At 41.2% G+C, this 18279-nt stretch overlaps 2 protein-coding genes across 3 annotated transcripts; one reads left to right on the plus strand and one right to left on the minus strand.

Moving 5' to 3' along the window:
* Window positions 1–406: 406 nt before the first annotated feature.
* On the minus strand, window positions 407–10130 carry ube3b (ubiquitin protein ligase E3B). Its single transcript, XM_056290488.1, has 26 exons — window positions 9657–10130; window positions 9384–9501; window positions 9114–9173; window positions 8921–9025; window positions 8725–8821; window positions 8538–8623; window positions 8339–8421; window positions 8079–8184; window positions 7854–7974; window positions 7501–7678; window positions 7230–7396; window positions 6933–7100; window positions 6650–6821; window positions 6423–6541; window positions 6051–6165; window positions 5825–5924; window positions 5613–5732; window positions 5333–5509; window positions 5122–5232; window positions 4861–4998; window positions 3263–3328; window positions 3075–3133; window positions 2725–2907; window positions 1706–1817; window positions 1452–1544; window positions 407–1261 (listed from the first exon to the last, which is right to left on the minus strand). Exons 1-26 carry the CDS (start codon window positions 9815–9817, stop codon window positions 1070–1072), a joined length of 3207 nt encoding a protein of 1068 aa, XP_056146463.1. The 5' UTR covers window positions 9818–10130; the 3' UTR covers window positions 407–1069.
* A 4542-nt stretch (window positions 10131–14672) lies between these two features.
* On the plus strand, window positions 14673–18080 carry kctd10 (potassium channel tetramerization domain containing 10). Of its 2 annotated transcripts, none has more exons than XM_056290393.1 (7): window positions 14673–14743; window positions 15114–15327; window positions 15437–15606; window positions 15828–15914; window positions 16031–16083; window positions 16195–16390; window positions 16542–18080. In XM_056290393.1, the coding sequence occupies exons 1-7, from the start codon at window positions 14741–14743 to the stop codon at window positions 16758–16760; spliced, it is 942 nt and encodes a 313-aa protein (XP_056146368.1). In that variant the 5' UTR covers window positions 14673–14740; the 3' UTR covers window positions 16761–18080. The 2 variants fall into 2 exon arrangements, with proteins under 2 accessions (XP_056146368.1, XP_056146292.1); XM_056290317.1 differs by having other exon boundaries at window positions 14687–14889.
* The last annotated feature ends 199 nt before the right edge of the window (window positions 18081–18279 follow it).

Here is an 18279-nt window from a genome sequence, read left to right on the forward strand (position 1 = left end):
CTTAACTGTTGGTTTTGTTTTCGTGAATGGATGTCAAGCACAACCATTTTCCACAGCAAAGTTGTGTTTGCTGTTCTTGTGCTGAAACTGAAAATAAACATCATAAAAGCATTTAGGTTCCATTGTCAAAAATAAAAAGACACCACAGCAGGGAACATGTCTAAAATGGCAACATGATGAGGAAAAAAATCGTTTTGTGTCAAATACATTGTTGCATCACCAGATGTGTTTTAAGATATATTTCTGCATAGAAAACAGAAAATCAAAGAGCCAAATCCTCCGTCAGGTGACTGCAATGTCTTATGTAGTGAGAGATGAAATGAGGTCATCAGAATTTACTCCCTTAATCCACATGGGCAATCAACACAGGGCCACCTCGGAGCCTTATCTCCTTAATGGAGTTGAACGTGAGGCAATGATTTGTCTTTTCTTTATAAAAAGGTGCATCACGTTCAGCACTTAATATGCATTGAATTACAGCTGGTAAACTAGTATGTATACTAACAATGCATCCCTTGGTTTTGTAAAGTGAGTCAACCACGTGTCTAATGGCTTGCATCTGTATTGCTTTCCAGTTCAGATGACAGGGTGAGTATGTGATCCGACAATGACTCTTTTTACGCCTGAGAGATAGAGATTGAGTCATTATATTTGAGTATTTTATCAAGTTAATATTGTAGCACTGAACTTTGTGAGTTGAGGAACATGATGAGAAATTGAATTGTACAGCAAAAAATAGCAGTTCTGTCTTTTTTCCTCAAGAATGGGATGTATGAAGGCAGGTGCTCAAAAAAAAAAAAGATTATTTAAGCTGCAATGGGCTGGAGGAACCATTAGCATGGCTCACCCTTCCAGAAGGTATGGGGTTAAAGTAGAGAAGTAGAGTGGAGCTAGTGTAGTTTTAATTAATAAAGACAAATGAGGGTATTTATTAGTCTTTTATGATTGCCCTTTTGCTTCAGTGATACTCCGCAGATGTGACAGGCTCCGGTACAGGAAAGCAAGGCCCACTTGCCTGGGTCAGATCGCATGACAAAGCCCTGCTGTGCAGACTGTCCTGGTACAGCAGTTAGGAGAGCTCGAAGCCTGTGTTCATACTGATGGCATAGCGCAACTTGTCACGCAGAATGCTCTTCTTGCTGTAGTTGGGTAGTTTGAGCAGGTTGAAGCATGTGGAAGAAGTGGGCAGTCGACCGCCAGGCTCCCTCTTCCGGATGGTGAAAAAACCCCTGAGGACACTGCCGAGGGTATCTCCAGTGTCCTGGGAACAGGAAAGAGTAAAAGTTAATTTAGTACACAAGAAATGGAAAAAAAATACATATAGAAACCAAGCCGAAACAACTGAATTCTATAAAAAGCAAAATTGTTGTTACCTTAGCATGCTCTAAGTAACATCATTATCCACTTCTAAATTCATGTTTTCTTCTATTCCCTCTGTCTGTCTGTCTTACCTGATCATCTGACACCTCCACACAACGGATAGAGAAAGGTGGTTTGAGGTAGGCAAAACCTAGAAGAGGTGGCCTTGAGCAGCTGGTAACAAACTGTGAATACAGACCGTCAACAGAAATTAGAAACCATTTTGTGATGCAGAATGTCTGGGATGAAACTGCATTCTCAAAAGAAATTAAAGCGGCTTGACCATGTTGAGTGATTGTCTCTAAAAGCCTTTAAAACTGATGCGTAGAAAAGGAGATGGGCTCACTTTTAAGAACATAGCCCTCTCCTCAGCATTGAAGTCGCTGGACAGGATGTCCCACAGCCAGATAATGACCCGATGGCTGCTGTGAAAGCCTCCATAGTACACAGTGTGCTTCCTGGAGAGGCATAACAAGCAAAGTTAATGCGTCAATATAAAAGGTATCTGTACAACTCAGAAATAAAGAAAGGAGAAAAATTTTTGCAGTGTCACAATTCCATTAGGGTTTTTGAATTGGGGGGGTCAACTGACAAAAGAAAAAAAAATCTTTTGATTATAAAGGTTTTGATTGGGGGCGTCCGGGTAGTGTAGCAGTCTATTCCATTGCCTACCAACATGGGGATCATGGTTCGAATCCCCGTGTTACCTCCGGCTCGGTTAGGTGTCCCAACAGACACAATTGGCCATGTCTGCGGGTGGGAAGCCAGATGTGGGTATGTGTCCTGGTCGCTGCACTAGCGCCTCCTCTGGTCCCCTCGGAAACTGAGGAGAATAGCGTGATCCTCCCACGTGCTATGTCCCCCTAGCGAAACTCCGCACTGTCAGGTGAAAAGAAGCACTGATGACTCCACATGTATTGGAGGAAGCATGTGGTAGTCTGCAGCCCTCTCCGGATCAGCAGAGGGGGTGGAGCAGCGACCAGGAAGTGGGGTAATTGGCCAAATAAAATTGGGGAGAAAAGGACACACTTTATTTGTCATTGTAAGCAAGCATACAACGAAATTTATCCTCTGCATTTAACCCAACCTATGGTATAGGAGCAGTGGGCAGCCGCAGTGCAGCACCCAGGGACCAATTCCAATTCTTCTTTCCATTGCCTTGGTCAGGGCCAAAGACAGGAGTATTAACTCTAACATACATGTTTTTGATGTATGTTCACCATATATAAACAGATCTTTTTTCCCTTCTGTTTTCACAACTATAAACACGTCTTCCCACACATGGTTGGAAAGGGAGACAAATATCAACAGGTTAAATTATAGAGAAGTTGAATAAGGGAAGGGAAATCTGAGAGGTTTACATACTTGAGGTCGTCTAAATCAATCTCAGCGTTGTCTCCTGAGACAAGACGCTGAACCTCGGGAATGGAAAACATGTGCAGCCATTCTGGGTTGATGATGCTGCGGAATCCCCGGATGAATGCTGCCATCTGCTCCTTGATCTGCGTGTGCATCCGGAAGTGTGCCATAAGGTGGATGTAGCTGATCCTGAAAGGACCATATTATTGGTGGAAAGAGGCCAGAGATCAGAAATAGCAACCCAGCACAAAGATTCCTCACAGTGCAACTGGTAAGAATAAAACAATTCCTCAGTGATGTGAAATGTGCCATGATGCTACAGCATCAGTTACCAGAATGCATAGGGATTTACGCACTTGTTTTCATTAGTAACCGGCATGGACTTCCCTCCTGGGATCAACTCATGACAGACTAGCTGTAAGGAAATATTTGGAGAAACTTAAACCTGAGAAAAAGGCTATAGATTTAAATATGCTAACCTATTCTACATATAAGAATCTACAGCTACATACAACAATCTCCTGCCCATAGTTGCAGTCCTTACCTGCCCCATGACATCCTCATCATAGGATAATGTCAGTCCTAGATCTCCTACATCCCCATCATAGCGCTGAAAAAAATAAAACAATAACATTTAGTGTCCCTCAGACTTTAGAAAAGTAACCTGGAATTACATAAACTACAGATGGAAGCTAAAAGTAATGAACATAAATTAGAGAATAATAAGAAGTTTGGGAGAAGGAGTTTTACTACCAACTAGGGATGCACCGAAATGGATAATGTTATCAGATATCGGGCCAATACCTGGCTAAAATGGAATATCAATAACAGAGATTTTACCTAAAAGACCAAAATCTGATACCAAAAACCATGAGTCATATGTCAAAGATAAAAGCAAAATGGCTTGATTTACTGCAATTTTGGCACATGGAAATCTGTATTTCTATAATGGTGGGGAAAAAAAGGATTTTATCTCAATTATTTTGTTCACTGACCCCAAACTAAGGGTCTAAATCTGCATTGTGAAGCAAAAGTAATGGATTGAATCGGCCCTTGATATCGGCCAATACTTAAAGAGCAACCAAATCCTTGGCCATTTTATTGAGTTTGCTGACATCTACAGGTTAACAACCATCTAAAGGTTAAAAGCATGCCAGGCTGGTCTTGGTACTCCATGATGTAAGCATGGGACTGCCTGTTTGTGCACCATTTCACCTATGGGTTAACATTAGATTAAGATAAGAGATAAAGTTTGATTAAGGTTAAGGTTAGGGCCAGGGGTGGGGGTTATGGTTAAAAATGAAACTTCAGAAATCTTTAAGGTGGGTCATCCGCGTGAAACGCCATACAATCCAGGCAGCACAGTGGCGCAGTGGTTAGGGCTGTCGCCTCACAGCAAGAAGGTCTTGGGTTCGAACCCCAAGGTTGTCCAACCTTGGGGGGTCATGCCAGGTCCTTTCTGTGTGGAGTTTGCATGTTCTCTCCATGTCTGTGGTAGGTTTTCTCCGGGTGCTCCGGTTTCCCCCACCATCAAAAAGACATGCATGTTAGGGTCAATACTCCTGTCTGTGCCCCTGACCGAGGCATGACAAGACCAACTGGAGTTGGTCCCCGGGCGCTGCAAGGCGGCTGCCCACTGCTCCTAGCTACACAGCTAGGATGGGTTAAATGCAGAGGAAGAATTTCCCCACGGGGATCAATAAAGTAGCAAAAAGCAAAAAAATAAAATAAAAATAGGGAGTCCCATGTAAGCATAGCAGGATAAACACAGCTACAGCTAGTAAAATTGATAATGGGCCTGTTTGATTAAGAGGTGCCAGAGAACCAGCATTGACTGTACTATTGACAGTTGCTAGTGGTGTCTTGCCATTCTGTCAATGCAGACAGTTGTGCTGGCACACCTAAATCAAACAGACCCTAATCAATTTTATTAGCTGCAGCTGTGTTTATTCTGTTACGCTAATATCACAGAGTACTAAGACCAGACCGGCCTGGCACGTTTTTAACCTTTATATGGTTTTTAACCTGTAGACGTCAACAGACTCACTAAAATGGCTAAGGGTTTTGTTGCTCTTTAAAAATTCATACTCAGAATCAGTATCAGCAGTGAAAAAGTGATATCGGTGTATCCCTATTGCCAACCTTGATGGATGTGAGGTTCTTGTAGAATTCAGAGTCCAGTGAGGGCAGCTCATCAATGGAGCTGTAGAAGATGCTGTGGTGGTGACCCAGTACTTGACTGAGGAAGAAGGAGGCAAAGGGGACATCCACAACAATGCCCTGAGGACATTGCAGATAAAACAAAAGTAAGAAACAGTGTAGCACATTCACTCAATTCCTTAGAGACCACTTTGTTTAATACTATAACAAACAAAAGCGCTTCCTCAGAGAGTGCTAACGTACCTCATACACGGCTTTGCCCAGCATCTTTCCCACAAATTCAAACAGCTGCAGGTGGTTCTCATGGATGTAGGATGTAGGGGAAGGATATAGCCTTTCATTTCCACTAGTAGTCTAAGGGGCATAAATATAACCATAATAGTCAGAGTCAGAATGATTAATGCTAGTATTAGAAGCATAGTCTTGAAAATGGCAAACCATCTCCTTTAGTTACCTTAAAGAGATTGAGTGCAGGATTAAAGACTTTTTTGATTATCTCTTCTAGAAACTCTTTGAAGACACCATCCTGGTCAATACCAGCCTCGTCTACTCCCAAGTCGTTGACAAACTTTACACGAATGACACCTTTAATGGAATTAACTGGCAGCCGGCGAAGCTGATCGTAACCATCCTTAAGAGAAGGTATTACAGACATTAATGTGGGTTCACTGCCATAATGTAATGCCATTTTATCCATTCTTAACATCTACTGACTGATTAACTTCCTCCAGTACCTCTAACATCCGTGAGCGGCGAATTGTTATATGGGTGACATGGGGTGAAGCGGAGCTTGTTTCCACCAATCCTAAATTCTCCTTTTCCTTCGTAACAATATTCCTGAACAGCAGCACCCTCTACCATGGAGAGGAAAAGTAATTTGCAAAATTATCATAAAGACTGACTCAGCCTGAAATCAAAGGAAAATCCTGCACAACTGTTCACTTACATTTTTATGTGGTATGACATGAGGGATATACTGCAGTAAAAACTGGGCTCTTTTCTTGCCTTTCTCCAGCTCTTGGAACAATAGGCTGGGCTTCAGGTCCCTGAAAGCAATAATGCAAAAATGAGAAGGTGATCCATCTTCAGTATCATTAAGTATCAACCTCTAATAGTAGACCAGTATGCTGATATCAAGAATAATCCTATGTATTTGCAAAGGAGGTACTCACTTGCGCAGCCAGTGGTCATCCGGAGAGAATCTCCTCCTGCAGTCCCGTTCATAAAGCACCATCAGCCAGCCATGTACACTATGAAACAGCTCCAGTTTCTCTCCCTTGGCATTTTCTGTTAGAGTAACAAATAAATCAAAACAGGGGTAAATGACACATATCTACATGCCGATATATCTAGACAGAAAAAAAAGGATTAACAAGATTTTCAAGGGATCATCAATCTTTTAATACAAAAAAATGCATTTCTATTCAAATACATTTTTGGCATCAGTAATTCCTACTGGTACGATTGCTCAGGGAGTAACTGATCGTTGCCTTAAATTTTACTGGCCATGCTTTGATTGAGATGTAGTTAGGCCGCCCACTAACCTAGGATGCCGTCCCATATCATCTTGTATACAAATGTGTTGAGAAACGATGAGATGGTGATGAGTTCTTCTATCTTGAAAGAGGTCTGTTCTTCATAGACCTCAATATCATCCAGGATCCTGTAACACATAGACAGCATATCATGACTAAGCGTCTATGTACCAAGGTTGCTGCTGCTGTCACCTTATGTTGCACAATTCTATGTTGGATGTACGGATATTAATTACGTGATGAGATGTCGTGAGCAGTCACAGAAGAGCATAAGCATAGCCAAGAGCTGCTTGGACTCATCTGTGTCATTGTTTAAGCACTCCATAAACAACTTCAGGCCTCCCTGAGGGCCTAGCTCACAAATGAAGGCCCAAAGCTTGGGAAGTAGATCGCCAAGGTATGTCAGACCTAGAGAAAACAAATAACACAGCGCAAGGAGAAATTACACGCTGAACTTTTTCCAATAAGTGTGTATGCATTCCCGTTCATTGTTGAAAAATTTGATGTTTAAGCACTGACCGGTGAGTATCTGAAGTCGTATCTGTGTCAGTGTAGAAAGAGCAGTCTGGTAGAGCACACAGATGCTGCACACCTTCTGAACTTCAGCCGAGTCCACTCGCTTCCCTCCTACCGGCTTAAGGATATTTCGTACTGAGGCTGACTTCTGAAATGCCCTCTTAAAGAGGTCTATCAAAACAAGGCCATAACACAAATGGTAAACAGGTTCAAATCTCAAATTTCTTCTTATATTTAAGTTATTTCCATTCAATTTTCAGAGACTGAAAACAAACAGAAGCTGATCCAAATATAACTTACTCTTAACTGGTAGATTGTTTTGTGATGTGCTAGGTTGCTGGGGTGGGGGAGTAGGCTCCTGACTCTCCAGCTTTTTAGAGAGGACATCATTGAAGAGCGTCCGAATGACAAGAGCACCCCACAGGTTCTGCAGCTGTTTAGTTACCAGCGGCATTGACTCGTTTAGACTTCAAAGAGTAGGGAGGGGAAGAAGAAGAGCTGATGTTAAGTCATGTCAGTGTGTCATTTACTGTTTAAAATCATTCAAGTTATGAGGGCCTCTTTCACTGACCCGTAGTCTACAGTCTGGGAGAACCAGCCCAGGACTGGGTGCCAGTGGGTGAGGTTGGATTTCTTTTGGGAAACATATCCCTGGCAGTAAGAAAGCATGTCAGTCAGGTCCTTCACAAAGTGGTTGGCCTCTTCTTCTAACACTCTCTCATTGAGGTAGCCCAAGTGGATCAGGTTACCTACCATACAAGAGAGAGGTGCTGTCATGAGAAACCCAGCTAACCAGATGCAAAGACTATACCCAAAGGTATTAAACGAGCTATAAATACAAATGAACAACAATTTGACAAATCATCTGTACACATCTATAGAAGTTCAAGCCCACTTTCACTTATTAGACATTGAAAAATGTACCCAGTAAACAGAGGGTGTGGCTCCCCTCCAGACACACACAGATGTCTAGACACTGCTCCTCCTGACTAAGAAATAGAATAAACTTCCGAAGCAGATCATGAGTTTGGATGGTAGCCATGCACTGTCAATATAAAGCAGATATCCAGAGTTAATCTAATAGATCAAACATGATCATGAATAATTACATTACTATGATACATACACAATCTATAAATAAGGGTTTACCTCTGGGGTAAGCACATTGAGGTGAGTTATAATTGCAGGAACTGACATGATGTGAATAAGGAACGATCTAAGCAGGTTATCAGAGAAGTGAGCAGCAATGACTGGCCTGGAAAAAAATACAGGTTGAGTTATAGAGACATTGTAAATAAAAATGGATACAGCAGAGGACAATCTTTTATGTCAAGCCTACTTCACTTCAGGTAATGGAGCTAATATAGTATCTCCAAAGACACCTCTAACTCAGTTGACTCATAGCTCACCTTAATGACAAAGTGAATATTGCTGTTAGAGTACCCTTTGAGAGAGAGGGCCTGGTGCGAGACAAGCCATTGGTAAGCAGGATCTACAGAGGAAAAACAAAGATGACAAATGATGTACAGACAGTGAAAAAGAAAATGTATAACCGCACTTCATCAAATCTCTGGATGACATCAAAAAAGCAAGTGCTGAACTGAGCACCTGTAGTATAGAATAGAATCCCTTTTGATTTAGATGACCCATAATATTCTCACAAATCCTGGTCAATGCAGGTCTGAGGGCTTCCCCTAAATAAAAGAAGAGAAAATATTTTCCTTTCCAGAAAGCATGGCATACCATAATATAAACTGTGTATACAATGTCCGCCATAATTTGGCCTGAGTCTGACCTTTCCCTCGGACTATCCTCCATGTTGAAGTGTCTGTGAAGGTTACCAGCATGGTAAGATACAGGGTTACCAGCTTATTATCCTGGAGTATGTCAGGCTGCAATTGACAGACAACACAGGTAGGATAACACTGATATGAGTTAAAACACTAAACACGTGACACTTAGTATTTTTCTTCCTTGAAAGCAAGACTTGCCTTTAGGTTTTTCAGCAGCTGACAGGATACCCAAAGAATATCTTTTATTTGTTTCAGCCAGGGAATTGTGAGGTCTTTCGATAGAGCCAAGGACACATACCAAACCTGATAGCCAAATAACAAAATAGTAACTAAAACAGCATTCACAAAACAGAAGTATTTGTGTTTACAGATAAAGCTGAAACACACTCACTTTTGATTCATTTTCTGCTTCCATGCTGCCAAGAATAGCACGACATAGCTTCTCAAACCTCTGTGTAATGTGCAAAACGAAACAGAATTAAAACTCAACATAAGTAACTTATTTTATGTTTACAGCAAAGCGCGTTTAAGCCTTTATAAACTAATCATATTATCGAGTACAAGGAGGCACCAACAGTATAATTGTGGAAAAAAAGACTACTCAAATACTACTTGTTTCTGTCCAAGGATTGATTATATATCATTCATCTGAGAAACTCACCAACTTATCCTCCTGGCGATAAACGAATAATAATTTCCGAGCAATTCTGAATATTGATAGCGCATTTCTTTTTGATGCCCCAGCCTCAGAAGCTTGAAAGTAATCATCAACCTCTTTCCTGAAGAGACAAAAAGAAACATTAAGCCTAAATTTAAAAGTTTTTTTAAATACTTTATGTATCTGATAAACACATCTGAATAAAAGTTTCAATTTCTTGTATCAATGTCGATAATGGTGACAATAACTATTACACGACACTCTAATGGAGCATACCGTGTTTGTTTTTGAAGTTGGCAGCGACAGAGGTATCTTCGGACAAGGGCTTGGATCTGGGTTGCTGCCTTCTCCCTCTCCTTTTGCCCCTTCCGCTCCTCCCTTGCCTGCCTGGCTTTGTCCAGGAACTCTGACTTGGAGCTCTGAGATGCACTAAACATCGTGCACCCTATGAAAGAGATAATCAAGATTAAAAAGAAACCAGCTGAGTGGTCACTGTGAAAGACAGCAAATATCAATAAAGTAAATGGAAAGCTCACAAGCTTCTTAGATCATTTCAAAATTTAGCAGCAGTAAAAATGGTGCTGTGGAGGCTACTAGCACAGAGGGCTAGTTCGTCGCAAGAAAGCCTGACAGTAATTTAGAAAAAGAGTGTTATGGACGCTTCAACGACATCTGGCATCGTCGGTGGCGAGGCTCGGTCTCTTGTCCATGACAGCGTCGCAAATGTAAGCAACATACAGTTTCAAAATGTAAACAATAACATCAGATCCGTACATTGACTGCAGCCATTAATCCCCTGTGTCGCACTAAATGATTCCGGGTAGTATTTTTTTTTCTCGCACTGAAAACATGACAAAGTATATTTGACGTTTTGATAATTTGCGGTTAAATAATTGTGTTCATTTCTTACCGTATGAATATTGCAATTCAATTGGATGATAATTATTCCTCCAAGAGTTTTGGGTGGAACACATACAATGAGGGGACTATTATCAATGTTGCTCCCTACATGGTGGAGCTGTGCTTGGCCGCAAATTGATTATTTAAGATACACTTTCTTTGTAGCAACAGAAAAACAACGGCTCGGATGACTTACTCCAAGAGAGACGACGTTGATCTGTGGCTTAGAGTGACTGCTCGCCGCTTTTTATCCTCTCGCTTCGTTCTTTAGAATTTAGAATTTAGAATTAAGTACGCATTCTAAATTCTAAAGCACGAATTCTAAGTTGTAACCAAGTATTTTCAGTTCATTAGTATTTATTCCGCTCATGGTAATGCACAGCTCCAGAAATGTCAAAACTTTACTTTATTGCAGACTCAGGGTCCATAACAGACAAAGACAAATAGGTAAAAGACAATCCCTAGACAATACACAGAGTAAACACAATAAAATTATATAAATGGAACAAGTCAGTGTGTTAAAAGAAGGCAGCTATACCAGTGGTCCCACAGCCGGGATTGGTAGCGTGTGGCACTGAATCTTATATTAGTCAAACTGTTGATGATTACACTATCAGAGTCATTAAGCCGGCAAACGGCAAATAAATTTATACATAAGATTTCTTAGAAGAGCCTGAAAGGTACTGACTCCTGCAGCCACAAACATTTCACTTGCACTACACCATCTAGGTCTTTTTGGCAGTATTCTCATGGCATCATCATAAGCCACTCGAAGCCTCTGTAAGCTTGCTTTTTTATAGTTTGACCACAGGTGTGCAGTATAGTGTTGTACAATATGCTCTGAACAGAGACGTCTTCACACTAACTCAACACATACCAAACTTGCGTTACAGAGTGTTTGCTTGTGCATACATCATGCGGCATTGCCTATAAATATCATCATCGTCTGTCATTTGTTCAGTCATATAGTGCCCAAGATATTTTACCTTATTACATACCACAAGATTATTATTAGACAATTTAAAATCAAGAAATTTTAGATGATTGACCTCGTTGGTTCAGCAGATCGTGACAACACTCTTACTAGCATTGTATTTGATATCATGCTCCACACCATACATAGAACATATAGCAAGGAGCTGCTGGAGACCAGCGCTACAGGGACTAAGAATGACAAGGTCATCTGCATACATAATATGGTTCACCAAGGTATTGCCAATCATGCACCCAGTGTTACAGGCTTTCAGCTACTTGGATAAATCATCAATTTATAAATTGTAGAGAGCCGGAGACAGAATTCCCCCTTGTCTGACACCATTGCTAACTCCAAATGGGGCTGAAACACTATTACCCCATTTCACTTGCATAGTCTGGTGGGCATACCAATAAACCAGAATTCTCGCAATGTATTTAGGCACCCCTCTTTGACTCAATTTAACAAACAACTTTCTATGATTAACACGATCAAAAGCTTTAGAAGCATCAATAAAACACATAAGAACTGATGAGTTTTGGCCTCTGTATTTGTTTACAATTTCCTTTAAGGCATATATACATAGGTCAGTGCCATGTCTAGCTTTAAAACCAAACTGGTTATCTGTGGAGTTGATAAATTCATGCACTCTATCCAGCAGTATTCTTTCTAGGACTTTTGACAGTATGCTGGCGAGAGCTACAGGCCTGTAGTTCTCTAGGCTGCATACTTTACCAGCTTTGTCCTTAATGACTGGCACTAACAGTACAGACAACATTGAGTCTGGTAACAAGCCATGGACCATAAAGCCAGTAAAACAGATAGCAAGGAGAGGAGCTAACCTCGGACTGGCATATTTAAGGTGTTCAGCAGTAATGTTATCTAAGCCACTTGCCTTGTTAACAGACAGCTTGTTTATAGCTTGGTACACCTCGTGTGACATGATCACCACTGAATCATCACTCTCACTATTGCCCATCTTATACAGATCACTGTGGACACAATTGAATAGGGTACTATAATGCTGTCGCCATAACTCAGCAATATTGTCTGTACCGGAGATACCATCAACAGTGCATGGTAGAGATGTTTTATAGTTGTTGAGAACTCTCACTTCTTTCCAAAAATTAGCAGGATCGTTTCTTAGCAGCTTCTTAGCCATGGAATCTGCCCTCATGGCTTGCTCATTTTTACAGATGAAGCGAATGGCATACTTGTGTCTTGCATTAGTGAGCTTCTTGTGTTCAAGCTCAGGCCCTTGTCTGGGTTTGCCTGCCATAGCCCATGTTTTAAAGGCTTCACGTGCTTCTTCATGATACCCAGCTACATACTTGTTCCAACCAGACCTGATGTTATGTGTCTTATTTTTATACTTGTAATAGGGCTTACTACCTTCATACAGAGCACTAACAATATCATCATACATGCAGCAGAGATCTCTCATATCCTTACAATTAATGTCGCTGCACATAACTGCATCTCTAAGCAGGTGTATATTACCCAAGGTTTCATCTGTGCGGGCATGATAGGCTAAGATGTCCTCCTTTGTAAGAGCTGACCAATCCAACCTTTCTGCATTATCAATATCTCCATTACTAGATAGCACAAGTAAATGTTCAACATTTATAGCAATAGCAAGAGGTATGTGATCAGTCGTTGCTGCCCCATACATAATACCCATACTCCCCAACGAGGCATGTGCATCAGAAGTGCAAATACAGTGGTCCAGCCATGTGTGCCAGACCTCACTTATGTATGTAAAAGTATTTGTAGGCAACAAGACTCTGCTTGACAATATAAGATTATTATCTTGACAGAACTGAACCATGTGATTAGCAAATAACGAATTCCTGTCTGAGATATCAGCATTCAGATCCCCAATGACATACATACTGGAGGAAGTATTAGCTTGAATAAAGGAATTGATGAATGCAAGCCTATTTAAATATTCATCCTCATTCTGCTGGCATTCATAAGGTGTATACACATTTAGGATAAAGAATTCCCTGTCGTTGTGAGTAACCTGTATTGCAATGCACCAGTCAACACCAAGCCTAACCACATTTATCAATGAGTCAAGCCTCTTATTCCATAGAATAGCTGCACCCCCTGGTATCCTGCCTCTGACTATCCCCACGCCAAGGTCAGTTGTCGACTCCCCAGCCCCATGAAAGTTCTCATTGAAGGAGTTTAGTTTTTCCAGCTCTTGCTTTGCTAAAAACGTCTCTTGCATACATAGTATGTTACAGTTCTCCAAAAGGTTTTCCACAACTATGCGGCGAGCTTTATCCCCTGAAAATGGAGCAGGGAGAAGAAAATCTTATTTTGCCTGCCCCTTACTCAAACCTAAATAAACAACAGAATAGATTTTCTGTCAGTCAGATACTCAACAACTAATACTGACAACAACATGACAAATGAAAAAGAATCAAAAAGCCACACAAAATAATTCATCATCAACTTTAAATTCTACATTTAGAAGTTAAATACTTGGGGTCAACTGTACAAAGTAACGGTGAGTGCAGGAAGAGAGTGCAGGCAGGGTGGAGTGGGTGGAGAAGAGTACTAGCAAAAGTTAAAGGGAGGGTTTACAAAATGGTTGTGAGACCAGCTATGCCCCCCCCCTTTTTTTTTCCTCCTTCCGAGCTGTCCCGGTTGTTGCTCCACCCCCTCTGCCGATCCGGGGAGGGCTGCAGACTACCACAGGCCTCCTCCGATACATGTGGAGTCGCTAGCTGCTTCTTTACACCTGACAGCGATGAGTTTCGCCAGGGGGACGTAGCGCGTGGGAAGACCACGCTATTCCCCCCAGTTCCCCACACGGTCATGCCCATCTACCTACCCTCTAACCCCCCCCCCCATCAGTGCTGGTCACTCGTTGATAGACACCGGCTGTCAACATTTAAACTGAAATGGCTCTCTAATGGACCGTGTTGCACTTGAATGGACTGTGTTGTTGATTGTTTGAGCTTTTTTTGTTTTGCTCTCTCTGTTTTTATGTTTTTAATGGTATCGTTTTTAGGGAATTTTTTGATGTGTATTTTTATCTTCTCTGTTGCACTGCTGTGGGCTGGGAGAAACGGCATTTCGTTTTTATTTATGTGCGCAGGTACATAATGAAAATGACAATAAACTAAATCTTGAAGTTTGAGTATGGAGCTGCCAGGGAAGAGGAAAAGAGGAAGGCCAAAGGGGAGGTTTATGGATGTGGTGAGAGAGGACATGCAGGTAGGTGGTTAGTGTGACAGAGGAAGATGCAGAGGACAGGAAGGGATGGAAAGGGGTGATCCGCTGTGGCGACCCCTAACGGGAACAGCCGAAAGTAGTAGTAGTAGTTCGCGCTTTAGACTCTATTGCTGATATACCTTTAAAAATAGTACCGGAAATGTGACGTCATTTGATAACTGCGCAGTGTCGGTCAGGAAGGAAGTGGGTGTGAGCTGGCTAACGACAGCGAGCTAAGACTTCGAAGTCAGTTGAGGGTTCTATGGTAAATTTCTCTGTCTCATGTCATTAGCTTAATAGTAAATAATTCTTAACGTAACATAGAGAAAAATAGTTGTATTAGTTAATTTCACAAGTTATTTGGATGCGTTGTACCTCCTATCCTTGCCAGACGAATCCATGCTAGCTCATGTAAGTAGGTTAACTTTGGTTAACGTTAGCTACATACGCTAGTTGTCCAGTGTAGGATTTATGGTCAGTTTCAACATCGTTGACGAGGGTATGAATGCTAATACCAATATCATTACTAGTGTTGGGTGAAGGAATGCTGACATTACCTTTGAATATTGCTCATCAATCTGCTTAACTTTGATCGAGATTTCTTTAGTAACGCTGATAATGTTTTGTCATTGCAGGAAGAGATGTCAGGAGAGAGTGTTGTGAGCTCGGCAGTGCCGGCAGCTACAACTCGGACGACTTCCTTCAAAGGTTCGAGCCCAAGTTCTAAGTATGTTAAGTTGAACGTGGGTGGCGCGCTCTACTATACTACAATGCAGACGCTGACCAAACAGGATACAATGCTCAAAGCTATGTTCAGTGGCAGGATGGAGGTTCTGACAGACAGTGAAGGTTGGTTGGTCGTCTAGCTGTTCAATGTGCATTTGTTATTGAGGGTGTATTTGGCCAATATTCCATTAGAACTATCAACAGTTGATTTTTCACATATTCATATACATAGGCTGGATCTTAATCGATCGCTGTGGGAAACACTTTGGAACAATCCTGAACTATCTTCGAGATGGGGCAGTGCCTCTTCCAGACAGCCGTCGTGAGACTGAGGAGCTCCTAGCTGAGGCCAAGTATTACCTGGTCCAAGGGCTGGCTGACGAGTGCACAGCTGCTTTGCAGGTACTGTCACTGAACTACCTCTTTACATCACAGCAGAGGCCTCCCCTACACTTCTCAACGTTTTTGCTATTATCTTCCACTAGGTGGCAACATTACTCTGAATCTTGTGGGAGGAACAGTGCCTATGCAGTCGCTGTACACGTTGTACAAACTGTTTTACGGTTACCGTTTTTGCATGTGGGACAGATTTTGTTTTGAATTAGTGTATTTATTTCCTTTAGAACAAAGACACATATGAACCATTTTGCAAAGTCCCTTTAGTGACATCATCAAAGGAGGAGCAGAGGCTAATTGCAACTTCAAATAAGGTACACCATTTTGATGAATACTAACCTATTATACCAATGTCTCATTTCCCCTGAAAATGTGCCGAAGCACTTTGTTCACATTACAGATTGCAAAATGTCTTATTTTGTTTCCACAGCCAACAGTCAAACTTCTTTATAACAGAAGCAACAACAAGTACTCATACACCAGGTGAAGGTCTTAAGACAAGTTATAGCAAGCATGTAGTTGTATTGAGGGAATATAAGATTAAACTTATGTCATAAGAGCCTATGCAGTAACCATTTTCTCCTCTCTGAACAGCAATTCTGATGACAATATGCTGAAAAACATTGAGCTATTTGACAAGCTGTCACTACGATTCAATGGTCGTGTACTCTTCATCAAAGATGTGATTGGGGATGAAATCTGCTGTTGGTCATTTTATGGCCAGGGCCGCAAGATTGCTGAAGTTTGCTGTACCTCCATTGTATATGCCACTGAGAAGAAGCAGACTAAGGTAAAAATTGTTATGATAAGAAGATATGGTAGCATGTACTTGTAATATGCCTAGAATCAAGGGTTGATTTTTTTTTTCTCTTTTAGAAGTTTAATTTTATCATCTGACTACTCTCTTATCTATGGTGTACTTATCTCACTTCCTCTCCTAGGTGGAGTTTCCGGAGGCACGAATATATGAGGAGACCCTCAACATCCTCCTGTATGAGTCCCAGGATGGAAGAGGTCCAGACAATGCCCTGCTTGAGGCCACAGGAGGTGCTGCAGGACGTTCCCATCACCTGGATGAGGATGAGGAGCGGGAGCGCATTGAACGAGTTCGTAGAATTCACATCAAACGACCTGATGACCGTACACACCACCATCAGTGACCTTCCTCAATTCCCACTGAGTAGCCCCAACCAAGCCCAGTATATCAGACCCTGGACAGTTTTTGGACCACGCTTGTGCCTTACAACACCCAGCGCCTCTCTCTTTCACTTCTCATCTGCCACCTTGCCAGCTCTCTTCATAAGTCTATCACCGAAGGGAAAGTGTCACTCAGTAGTTTGAAGTGGTGACGCATGTGTGTGTTTTGTTTTTGTTTGTTGTGCTCCTATTTGTCAGCATTGTTATGTGTGCTCTGAAAGGCCTTAGTGTTTCACTCTGTATATGTTAGTCAAAACTGTTTCTATTGGTGTTATCTGTTAGCATGTAGAAGTATTGAAGGCTGTGGCCTTTGATGCTTGGATGTGGCACTGTAGGGGACATTATCTGCTCTCTGCGGGTGAATGTGATGTAATTGGCAGGAAGTGGTAAGAATTTTCTGATGTCAGTATCTTGTTTTGTTTTGTGTTTTGTTTTTTGCGGTCCTTATTACATTACAGCATGGAGAGCAAGTATTATGATTTAAGCAGCTGTTGCTATTTATATTTTTCTTGTTATGCTTCTGATGGGTCTGTTGACTTTTGTCAAAGGTGAGCGAACTAGGTGTTGTACAAGATATGGCTGTTTGGTGACATTGTTTTATTTGTACAAAAATGTCAAACAAAGGGATGTAGAAGCCCACCGATTTTGGCAATTAAAGCTTTTTAGATTTCTTTTGATAATTATTTTACAATTCCAATATCATGGGTGGATGCCACATTTCAGAAGTGCCTCCGCAATACCCATTGTTAAGTTTTACCAATAATCCCATGTCCCTTCATTCCACAAAAGCGACCATTTTAAAAGAAAGGGTCTTGAGCTGTGACCTGAGGTGTTAAATGTACTGGGGTAATTGAATGATGAATGCTAAGGTTAAAATGAATGAGTGTAACCTGAGACCTCCCTGGTAGGAAAGGAACCCTGTCTTGTACAAGCTTTTAACAGGAAGAGAAATTAGACCTGTCCTTCATCATCACATTCATCAAAGAATGTACGGTTTGCACAGAAATATGTTTAAATAGGTCTCTTAACAATCAGTACTTGTAGCTCTGTTGTACAGATGTGAATGTGTATGTTTTACAAATATTTATACATACTTTATCACCAATAAATTTCTACAGATATATTGTCTTCATCTTTTTAATGTTTATTTTGTCATTATTAGCAAACAAATGTATCTTAAATATGGCTTCATTTTTCTGAAATCAATAATGGAGTTAAATAACATTTGTTTTTGTAATATTGATTGCCCTCTTAAACATTAAAGCCACAATCCTCAAGATTTAAATGCAAACAAATGTCCTTTTTGATTGCTCGTGTAACGGGGGTCTCTTTTCTCTTGATTATTTATATACACAGTTTATAACACCCCCTTTGAATGTCTTATATATCACTGATAGTGGTGACAGCCAACAGTGTGCGTTGTTTTGATGATGGCGGTGGACTAAGGGCTGATGGTTAGCTAGTTGATTCCAACGACGAGAC

This window comes from Lampris incognitus, chromosome 1 (assembly GCF_029633865.1).
Source record: "Lampris incognitus isolate fLamInc1 chromosome 1, fLamInc1.hap2, whole genome shotgun sequence".
Taxonomy (NCBI): Eukaryota; Metazoa; Chordata; class Actinopteri; order Lampriformes; family Lampridae; genus Lampris; species Lampris incognitus.